General features: G+C 32.9%; 1 protein-coding gene across 3 annotated transcripts; it reads left to right on the top strand.

Moving 5' to 3' along the window:
- Positions 1–632: 632 nt before the first annotated feature.
- On the top strand, positions 633–8,903 carry LOC127729206 (uncharacterized). 3 transcript variants are annotated; one of them, XM_052236911.1, is made up of 3 exons: positions 633–720; positions 4,950–5,074; positions 7,135–8,903. In XM_052236911.1, exon 3 carries the CDS (start codon positions 7,139–7,141, stop codon positions 8,813–8,815), a length of 1,677 nt encoding a protein of 558 aa, XP_052092871.1. In that variant the 5' UTR covers positions 633–720; positions 4,950–5,074; positions 7,135–7,138; the 3' UTR covers positions 8,816–8,903. The 3 variants fall into 3 exon arrangements, with proteins under 3 accessions (XP_052092871.1, XP_052092873.1, XP_052092872.1); XM_052236912.1 differs by lacking the exon at positions 633–720 and adding an exon at positions 808–868; XM_052236913.1 differs by lacking the exon at positions 4,950–5,074.
- The last annotated feature ends 3,181 nt before the right edge of the window (positions 8,904–12,084 follow it).

Here is a 12,084-nt window from a genome sequence, read left to right as displayed (position 1 = left end):
TTTCGAGTGATTTCATCGTGCGGGACAAGGGCACTAGGCCAATAACACAGGGGCGGATTAAGTGTGTATGGGGGAGCAAGGGCACTGTGCCATTTATGATAGAAATTATGTGTTTATATTGCTTTTTCTGTTTTGTACTGCTGCCCCCTATTGTTCGAGTCTCTCTTTTAAAAACTTCTGTTACTATACCAATATCATTTACTGTAAAAACAAAGATAGCATGAAATAATATTGAACAAAATATGATTTCCCTGTACCCGGTTCTAATGACCTGTTTATATTCATGTATACACTATACGAAATTTACCATGGGTGTGATCCTTACACTTAAACTGCTACAACATTATGAGTTATGAGGACGAACGACTGACATCGACACAACATAAATTTCGCTGTCACCAACACGAATTGGTTGACCAATACGATATGTCGGTGTCTCAGCTGACATAAAATAAGTATTAAATCCAATTTGTATTGATGGGATAAATTTGCTAATCTATAGTTTGAAGCAACATTAAAATCTTTATTTGTTTTTCTGAACATTTTTCTAATTCTAATTTTTCGAGTTTACCCGCTTCTTTGGATTCTTAATGAATGAACGAAGACGTCATGAGTCACGTGGATCTGTTTTAGCAACAGTCACAACTACTGACTAACGATAGAAACGAAAGTTGAAAAAGATATTATCAACCGTTTTCCGATTGTTGTTTATCTTCATAGGTAACTAGATAGTTGAGTTGTTCAATATTTAATTTCATCTGTCTATTTAGTGCAAACTAGTGCTTTAATATAAACAAACAACAAATGACATTCAGGTAACAAACTTCCTTGTTGAAGTGTTGTATTGTACACGACACCGACGGAAAAGGTAAATATTATCAATTCCATCTTTTGTATTTCTCATACAGCGCTATCCTCTGACGAAATGAAATGATTTTTTTATGTTGACTTATTTAAGTTAAGCTTAAAAAAGAAAGAAAAAATCAAATCAGAAGTTGAAGAAAAACCGACAACACCATGATAAAAACGACCAAGAGACAAACATCATTCTACAAAACACTAAAAAGAAACTAAACACTGAGCAACACGGATCCCACCAAACCCGGGGTGATCTCAGGTGCTCTGGAAGGATGAGCAGGTGACTTGAGCGGTCGCGAAATAAATGCCTTGTAAAGCGTTCTTGGTTTCTTCGCTGTTATTTCAAAGATGTAAAATAAGTGCCATTTTTTATCAAGAGTGTTTTGTGGATGGTAAGGACCACACTCTTATTTATATCTGGTAAAAATTAATTAGTTTGTAATAAGGATGTGTAAAAAATTTCCTTTAATTTGTAAAAAGTCAAACATATGGCTGTCAATCATCGTATGATTCTTGTTACACTCTTTGTGAATAAGTCAGTCTTAGGGTGGTAATTAGTGTTCAGAGATTTTCTTTTTACCTAGTGTTGTCTCTTCTAAATTTTTGTGGTACTCATACAGCTCGCTTTCATCTCACGAGATGAAATGAAATTTTTAGGTTGATTAATTTCAAAGTATAGTTATAAAAAAGAGACTGAAGATACCATAGGGACAATCAAATACAAAAAGTTGAAGAAAACCCCACAAAATCATGGCAAATGTTTTAGATCTTAAAAATTCCAAGATGTAAACTTATTTGAACATATTGTGAAATGCTGAATTTTTAATGTAAATATGAAAATATTATTTGAATATTAGTATACTGTTCTTGACAAGGCAATAAAAAGTGTTTGTCTTGCCTGCGACAATTGTCCCATTTAGAAATGCTTATCCGACAGCAGCGTGCGTTATCTCTTTGTTTAAAATTTGATTTCTTGTAAGTTAGCGGAGCTGGGTAATCCATATCTGGTATTCGCTTGCCTTGTTGTTTTAGATTTCTATCTGTCATATGTGCATTGTCTTTCGCCTCATTTTCACGGTTCAATGACCTTATGTATTCCCACAAAAATGAGTAAAGGGACAACTATATTTTGAGTATAAATTCTTTGCAAGGTATACATATCCGTCAGATAGGGTTCATTTGGCCCTGACTTACATTATACTGTAAGTAATAGTTCACGATATCGGGTGATTAGAATGATTGTCAGGTGTTACATGTCCGTCTGGCAAGGTTCGTCTGAAATAGTGCCCTTGTTTTCTTAGATCAATGTTAATGTTAAATTTCAGTTATACATGGATTAAGACCCTGATCAGCATCTTAAAGACTTTAGACACAAAATGCAATCATACTAAGTAAAGCAGGCAATACATTACAATGTGTACATTTTTTATTATCATTCTGTCATACTTAGAGAAAGGTTTATATAAATAAGATCAAGTTATAGTGTATTGTAATACATATTAATCAATATTTCATTCATGCTATAAATATCCGTCGTCAAGCGCATTTGCCCTGTTATTTCGATCCACTTAATATGAAAGTGTCACATACACTATTAACTTATACTGTTATCAGCTCCGCAACTAACCAGATCTTTATGATTATTTTAAAACTTTCAAATATTTTAAGTACAAATAATTCTAAATACTTTAAGTCAGGTTATTTATTCAAAAATTCGTAAGGGTTCCGCGGAACCCAGTGTCTCGCCTACTTTTGCTGTTGTCTATGTTTTCAGTGTGATAGGGGAATGCACATAATAGATTTACAGTTAATGAAATAAATAAATAAGAAGCTTCTGTCCAAGTTTGGTAGAAATCAAGGATGGTTTATGAATCTAACAAATGCATTAAAAACTTTAACTGCAGACTGTATATAATGTTAACTGGAAGAAAAACTAAGTCCATTTATAAGTAAAATACGAATAAACAGGATTTTTTTTTACAAAATTTACTTCTGCATACTATCTTATGATAATAAACAAGCTTCTGTCCAAGCTTGGTACAAATCCAGGATAGTTTAAGTAAGTTATTAAAATTTTTAAAACTTTAACCACAGAGTGAATGTAATGTTAACTGGCAGAAAAACTTAGTCCATTTATAAGTAAAATACGGATAAACAGGATTTTTTTTTTACAAAATTTACTTCTGGATACTATCTTATGATCATAAACAAGCTTCTGTCCAAGTTTGGTAGAAATCCAGGATAGTTTAAGAAAGTTATTAAAATTTCAAAACTTTAACCACAGAGTAAATATTTGTGGACGCCGCCGACGACGACGACAACGGAATGTAGGATCGCTATGTCTCGCTTTTGCGACAAAAGTCGCAGGCTCGACAAAATCATAAAAAGTCTTATTGAGGTCACATCCGCAATTACAACAAAATCGAGAATAACCTACTAATTATGTCATGTTACTGTTAATCAGTATAATGCTCCTCGATCTATTGCTGTTACAAAAATGTATGAGCATATGATTTACTTCATATGTATTCATTTGAATAAAAACATCGATTAAGAATTAAATGAGTACAGATTTACATGTGAACAGGAGAATTTTGAAAATTATTGACCTGAAAAAAATAAAAAAATCTCCCCAACATCAGCTTAATTGTATCATTAATAATCATACCACATCTCCGTAATTTTATATTAAATTTTATTATTCTGACTCACAAAATGTTGGAAATACTGTAAATTCAGAAATTATTGTGAGGTTTTTATTAATGCGATTAATGCGACTGGGTGAATATCGCAATAATAAGAACTCGCATTCTGATATCTGATACATATTTCCTGAAATCGCAATAATTAATCCCGCATTTTTGTCCATTTTTCAAAAATCGTAATAATAAATGCACGCAATAATTTCTGAATTTACAATAGTAAGTGATTGGAAATGAAAACTACCATTAATGCAGCAATGGATCAGAAAATAATACACCGTTCTTAGCAATCATCAATTGTATGTGCCAAAAACTCCAGCCCACCTCCCAACCAAGTAAATATTGACAAAGTCACTTTTACGTTTTATACGTTTTAAAAGTATTTAGGTAGTTATAAATGTCAAACAACAGTTAATTTCAAATTGAACTCTTGAAGAAAAAAGTCCAGCTATTTATGTCACGGAAATGAAATTGACTCAAAAAAGGGGAACGGTTTAGGACAAATCTGTCGGCAATTACCTTCTAAAAAATATCTAAAGTTGACCGTAAATTACTCTAAAATTCAAATCTTGTACGACTATGTTTTCCTATTTAATGTGAAATGCATCGCCGAACCTAAAAATTTTGAACCAAGAAATTCTTCTCTCTATTATTTGATGATATTGCCTGTGGACATTTATTATAAATTGATATTTTTTTATTAAGGACAATATTAATGTAAGTATTGATGAAGAGAATAATAAAAGATCTCGCAACTTTGATAACCTTTAAGAATAGTTTTATTTAAAAAATCAATAAGTGTTCTCGAAAACCAATCATAATACTAAGAATTTATTACCCCAGGAATGTATTACCTACGCTATATTTGGCAAAGCCTTTTGGAATTTTAGGTCCTCAATGCTCTTCGACTTTGTACATTATTTGGCCTTATGAACTTTTCTGATTCGAGCATCAATGATGAGTCTTTTGATGACGAAACGCGCGTCAGCCGTATATAATTTTAATCCTAGTATTCACGATGAGTTTATTTATTACAAACACTGGTCGCCTCGGAAAAAAATTTGTCCGAGTAAGGTAACATTTCTTACTAAAAATTGTTACATTTTGAATCAGCCATTCAAAATACGACTCACTTGAAGGTCGCGTACAGATCAATGCTAACATTCATTTTGCATTAACATATTCTCGTCATTGATATGCATTTAATTTGATATTGAACGTTTGACATCTATCCATCATCATTTAATTATACTGTTGTTGTTCAAATGCTGCAATTTGTATTGATGGGATAAATTTGCTAATCTATAGTTTGAAGCAACATTAAAATCTTTATTTGTTTTTCTGAACATTTTTCTAATTCTAATTTTTCGAGTTTATCCGCTTCTTTAGATTCTTAATGAATGAACGATGACGTGGATCTGTCCTGGCAACAGTCACAACTACTGACTAACGACAGAAACGAAAGTTGAGAAAGATATTATCAACCGTTTTCCGATTGTTGTTTATCTTCATAGGTAACTAGATAGTTGAGGTTTTCAATATTTAATTTCATCTGCCTATTAAGTGCAAACTAGTGCTTTAATATAAACAAACAGCAAATGACATTCAGGTAACAAACTTCCTTGTTGAAGTGGTATGGTACATTTTCGCCGACGGACAAAGTAAATTCTACCGCTTCTTCTTTTGGGGTACTCATGCAGCGCTCCATAGCCGAATTGAAATGATTTTTTTATGTTGACTTATTTAAGTAAATCTTGAAAAAAGAAGCCGAAATATAATATACCAAAGGAAAAATCAAATCAGAGGTTTGTGAAAAACCAACAGCACCATTACAAAAACGACCAAGAGACAAACAACAGTCTACAAAACACTACATAGAAAACTAAAGACTGAACAACACGAGTATTTAAGGGATGGGAAGGACAACACGTATATTTACAACTGATAAGAAAGGGTCATGTTACACATGCAAAAGTGAATACAAATAGTTCTTACTAAAGCAACAGTAAAATTAAGATATTTTCGAGTTACTAAAATTAATTTGTTTTCGCTAAAGGGGTGCACAAATTTCCTTAAGCTCATAAAATTTCGAACGTATTAATGGCTGTCAACATGCGTGAGAATGTTTATAGTGTGTTTTTTTGTTACACACTATGATCCTTAGTCCTACTCAGTCGTAGGATCGTGTTACCTGCCCCAGGTTAATATTGACTCTTCAATTTTTGGGGTACTCATCCACCGCTATTATCTGACGAGATGAAATAAACTCTTTAGGTTGATTTATTTGAAGGCAAAGTTTAAAAAAAAGAAGTAGAGGATACCAAGGAGCAACCAAATACCATAAGCCAAAGAAAACACGACAAAATCATTACAAATATTGGAGGTACTAACAACCCAAGATTTGGACTTATTTGAAATTATTTCTAATACTGAATTGTTTATGAAAATTCATGAAAATTGTATTTGAATAAAAGAATATTGTACTCGCAAAGACAAAAAAAAAGTGTTCCTGCGACAAATGTCACATTTAACAAGACAAAAGGATGCTAATCCGGTGGCGGTGGGCGTTAGCTCTTTGAATAAAATTTCCTATTTTAGACTGTAGAAGTGCTGGGTAATCCATATATATATATATGGTATATACTTGCCTTATGGATTGAGCTTCATTCTGTCATATGTCAAATATCTTTCGCATCATTTTAATGGTCCAATGACCAAATATGACTATTGGGTCAAATATGACTGTTTAAAGTCCAATAACTCTGGAACTGCAAATAAAAAAAAATCAAGTCAAAATCGAGTCTAAATTCACCAATCACAACAGCAGTTTAAAGTTTGTATTGATTTGAACCAAGCACACTAGAACAATATGTAAAAAAATGCCTTTTTTCACTCCGACGACCGAAAAGCCTTATGATAACTCTAGAAAGCCAAATCGGAAAATTATCAAAATTGAGTGTAATCTTACTTTCATCAATTCCAAAAATTATGTAAAGTTTCCAGTAAATCATTCCAAGCAAACTCGAGTAATGGTAAAACATGTAAAAAAATAATGACTTAAATATGACAGTTAAAGTCCCGTAACTCTAGACTGACAAACCAGAAAATTTTCAAAATCAAAAGGGAAGTTCCTTTCAATCTCTTACAATAGTGTAACTTTTTAAGGAAAGCAATTCAAGCATACTGCAGTTAGTTCGCGATATGTGAAAACAATGTCTATAAATTGGCGGATACAGGGAACAGGAAAGAGGGATAGCGGACATACACCTATCTTTTTGATCGCAAAATTTATCAGTTGGGCGAAAGAATGTTACTAGTATGTTTTAAAATGTTGGATTACTCTTTATTTATTCTTTAAATAAGATTTTAATCTTGTTTAATATTTATTTCAAACAAAATTTTGTGAGAGGATTAATCATATTTGATAAATTATTGTAAAACTATAAAATATGCCCCCTTTAAACCTCGTCTTTATATATATGTGTGTGAACAAGTCCGTTATTGTCGTCTCTTTTGTTGAACAATAGAATTTACTGCAATGCTGATTTTTTTAACGTGTATTAAATATTTGAAGGAATATGGCATATAAATTGAACATACAGTGTGGTCCCTGTGGATATGAGGAGAAAACGAAGAACGCAAAAATATGGTGTACCAATTGCGAAGAAGGGTTTTGTAGAGAATGTGAGAAATCTCATAAGTCTATGAAAGTTTCGAGAGATCACAAGATGATTTCAGTTGAAGATTATCGTCAAATAGAAGACATTACAGTAAATATGAACTGTGAAATACATGGTAAAAAGCTGGATTTATACTGCAAGAAGCACGATATTGCAATATGTGTTGTCTGTGCCCCGTCTGCACATAAAACATGTTCCTCTTCTGATGTTTTCTCCATCGATGAAGCATCTAAAAACGTAAAACAATCAAGTGCACTCTCAGACTTAGAAGAAACAATCTCAAAAACTTTAGACGACGTCAAGTATTGTATAAACGACCGAGAAACGGCTTGGAAAAATGTGGACAAAGAAGAACAAACAATCAGAAAAACAATTGCAGAAACGCGATTGAGTCTGACCAAATACTTAGATGAACTCGAGAGAAAACTGCTTCTAGATTTGAAATCCCAACATGAAAACTGTAAATCAAAATACATTAAAATTTTTGATCAAATGAAGCAAATAGAGAAAGAGTTAGAAAACATGAGAGAGCAAACACTTAAAATGAAACGCTTTGCGTCTGATCTGCAAGTGTTTTTAGGAACGCGTCAATTAAACAAAACAATAACTGAAAAGATTGGATCACTTAAAGCAGATATGAAAGATCATACAAATAACAGGATGGAAATAGAGATACATCACGTGATAAGTTCCTTGATGGAGGAAGTAAAGCAGTTTGGAGAAATTAAAGTTTTTGTAACCAAAGCCGGTCTTGAATTAAAAGATGCAAAGATCGACCAGGCTCAGATACATATACAGGGATCAATGCAAAATGTTTGTAATATCAGTCTACATTTGAAACAGAAGTTTGATATCAAAGGATCAGAAAAAACAATAACTGCCTGCACCATTTTACATGACGACACAGTTATAATTGCAGACTATTTTGGTAGTGGTAAGTTATTGGAATACAATAACAATGGAAAACATATTCGTGACATTCCAGTCTCTGCTAAACCGTTCGATATTACAGCAGTAGATACTGACCGTATTGCTGTTACATATCCAGGTGCAAATTACCTGGTGATTATAAACACTAAGAATGATAGTGAAAGGAAGAAGATACAATGTAGTTTTAACGGGCGGGGAATATCTTTCCAGGACCAGAAACTGTACGTGGTTGTATACAAAGAGGGCATAGAAGTAATGGACTTGAATGGAAAGAAATTAAATACAATCGTAAACGGTATTTCATTGGGCGTGTTTAGTATAACAACAACCAGAGAAAGGATATACTATACAGACAACAACAGTAGAACAGTACATTGCTGTAGTATGACAGGAAAAGAAATCTGGGTATTCAAGGATCAGTCTATTTCCAGTCCGAGATGTCTATCAGTGGACACTAATCAGAACGTATTTGTTGTTGGTCAACACAATCTGACACTCATACAACATGATGGAAAAGACAGTAAGGTCTTACTCACTGATCATGATGAACTTGATAAACCAGGAGCAGTGTATTACTGCAAAGAAAAGAAGATTGTCTGTTTGGGATACAAGAGGGGAAGCATTGCAATGTACCAAGTTTCGTAAAATAAACGAAGAAGAATGACGAAATTACTAACTGTAATGATGTACACAAAATAATGAATCATTGTCTATGATTTTATTATAAAATTTTAAAAAATACTGTCCCTTTCAATATTAACTTCTTATAACCATGTAAAAGTGCATAACAACAAAGCAGATTATTGATTCTGCACTTTGTACTACAAATCCATTGGCCTCTAGATCTCTTAGTTTGATGAATGTAAGGTGTCTATTTGAACGAATTCGTGACAATCACATACATCAACATTACACAATTGTTTCATAGACATTTACACATGATATGGTAAACCTGTATTCGTTCAAACTAAAAACTTTTGAGTTGAAACGTTGGAACAAAATTGACTGAACTCAACAGAGTCGATATAAAACCTTATTTTAAATTTTGTATACCAACAACAGGATAAAATGGATATTACCTTTTGTAACTTTGACTTTTAAATGCAGGCACATTCAAAGAATACTTATGCAGCCTAGAGGAGGGGTAAAGGGCCGTTTTTGTTTTACTTCACATTGAAACTATGACTTTTAGTAATTAATTTAAAAGAGAAAGAATCTAATACTTCCATACATGCAAAAGAAAAAAAAGCTTCACTTCTCTGCATGTTTTTGGTGACCATTTTGGAAAGAATCTAATACTTCCATACATGCAAAAGAAAAAAAAGCTTCACTTCTCTGCATGTTTTTGGTGACCATTTTGGAAACTTGTAATGCATAACTAACACAAATCACCAGAAATACTAAATAAAGCAGACGACATCAACAACCAACATCAGACTACTCTGAAAAAACAATCGTACAAACAAAGACAAGCAACAACATAGTTACAGAACCGTAGCTCTTATGGTCTTATGAATATGTTTTCGTATTTGCGAGCCACAAAGTATCAAGAAATATCCCAAGCATCGTAAGAATTACGGTTAAGCAGCTAGCGACAACAATCACTACCTGGTAAAAAAGTCACTTGATCTGCACCTCATTTAATTGTCGTTTGTATGTTCATTTTCAAAACCTCAATCCTCTTTATACTCGACCCTGAATTAATCACTGAAAACCTGTGCTTTGGATTATTACACAGTATTGAAAAGAGATTTCGCCTTACACTTGTAAGCTAGTGAAACAGGCATGTGTTTCTTTCTGATGAAGTTCATTTAGGTTGTGACTTTTGGTCTATTTGCATTTTATTTAGGCCTATGATAGAATAACTAGAGTAATTTAAAGTCGGTACGACATATTTTGTTATTCATTGATACTTGAAAAAAATGTTTTACTAATTTGTGTGCAAAATGCAACATCAATTTCAGAACCACATTTATTACACATATCTTGATAACGCCATTAACACAGGCACTTGTCTCTGAAAAAAATACCTTTTAATTTCAATATAACATTTAAGTATACATAGGTAAACAAATTTCAGAGACATTGAGTGCCTGTGAGAGCCATGTCAAAAAATTGTAGAAATTCGACAATACGTCAATGAGACAGCAATCAAACAACAATAAAAAAAAACAATTTAGTTTTTATTCATTAAAATAATAATGACTACTGTTGGGTAACAAAAGCAGCATTGAAAAGCAAACTTTGAAACTTTTTTGGGGTAATTAATTACACTAGAAACTAGGCCTTATTTGAACAGATAATGTGTACTATTATATCAATTGATCAAAGTTCCGCCTTCGGAAACTATTTCCTCAAAAGACCGTCAAAAAGATAATTTGAAAAGTCTAAACAATAATGTAAACTTTCCTTGATTAAAAAAATTCCAAACTGCCCATCCCCTATTTTTAGATAATAACACCATTGGAACGATATTATAGATATTGTCTTCAAAAGAAACATATTCGAAGATAAAAAGGATTACGTATAAAACAAAACAACTCTCTTAATAGCCACTTAATTATCACACACTACAGATTTATGTTTTAAACAAGTAGTTCACTAATGATGATGATTATGGTTTATAGCTTAACGTCCAATGACAAGTATTACATGCATATCAGGACGATGTCACTGTGATATGAGGCAACAGTCAACAGGAAGCCATGTCACCATAATCGGACATAATATTCTGATTACGTGCCGACCAGTCTTTTCCTAAATGGTGCGTTCTTAGCGGAGATGCAGCAAATACCAAGTTCCAACTCTGCTTTGACTCGGAAGGGGGTCGGGCCCATGGTCTCCAACACTTGAAGCCATCGAAAAAGAATTATGTAGTAGGGATGAATCTCATTTAATAATTACCAGAAAAACTGCTGTTCCGTTGTATGAATGTACATGTATATCTTTGTTTAAGAATTTGAGGAAAAAGTGGCATGATGGATATTTTTTTTTTGCAATAGTAGTCAATGTATCGTACAAATTAAAATGTACGTGGCAATCTCCTAAAATATGGACATGCATTTAGTTCATATCCATTTCAGACCGAATAGAAGATTATCACGCCTTCAATTAAGCAATTGAATCAGCGAAATGGGTAGTTTAGAACACCGGTTCTTTACTTTTCCATGTATATTATGTTAAAACGATTTTCCGTAAAGATATCATTCTTAATGGGCATCGATTTTGTCTAATATCCCTTCAGTTTTTTTGTACATTTGTTTTCTATACTTTTAAAGTCTGGTGATTATAAGTACAAAATTTGAATGATATGAATAAGATTTGATTTTGATTTTTGGTGTTTTAACGCCACTTTTAAGAACCGCTTTTGGGTTATTTCGTGGCGGCCAGTTTTTATTGGTGGAGGAAGCCGGAGTGCCCGGAGAAAACCACGACCTTCGATAGGAAAACTGACAATCCTAGTCATTTAAGATTGGAGTTCGAACTCACAACCTCAGTGTTGACTGGCTAGTGATTACAGTAGTAACTACTTAGACCACTCGGCCACCGAGGCCCCGATATGAATAAGAAGATGTTGAGTAAAGGTTAACTGGTCAGCAACCAACAACTGTAAGTTAAGCAGATCAAACATCTTTTGGTTATTTGTGGCATCGAAAATTCAAAGATCATTCAATGTGATGGAATTGGTCAAAAGTATACACGATTCTTGACATATCAAACATTGGACGTAAAGAGAATATTTCTGACGAAAATATGTGTTTGCATATTTTTTTTCATAATTTGCAGTTTGTCATTTGGTTAGCTACGTAACAGTTTAGGTATTTAGAAAAAGATTCCGAGGTGTAAATGTGACATATTGCCGTCTGTTTTTGTTTGAATTAATTTAGTTATTCACAATTCGACGTTTAAATGTA

Source organism: Mytilus californianus, unplaced genomic scaffold, assembly GCF_021869535.1.
Source record: "Mytilus californianus isolate M0D057914Y unplaced genomic scaffold, xbMytCali1.0.p SCAF_2, whole genome shotgun sequence".
NCBI lineage: Eukaryota > Metazoa > Mollusca > Bivalvia > Mytilida > Mytilidae > Mytilus > Mytilus californianus.
This window is presented reverse-complemented; position numbering and strand designations above follow the sequence as displayed.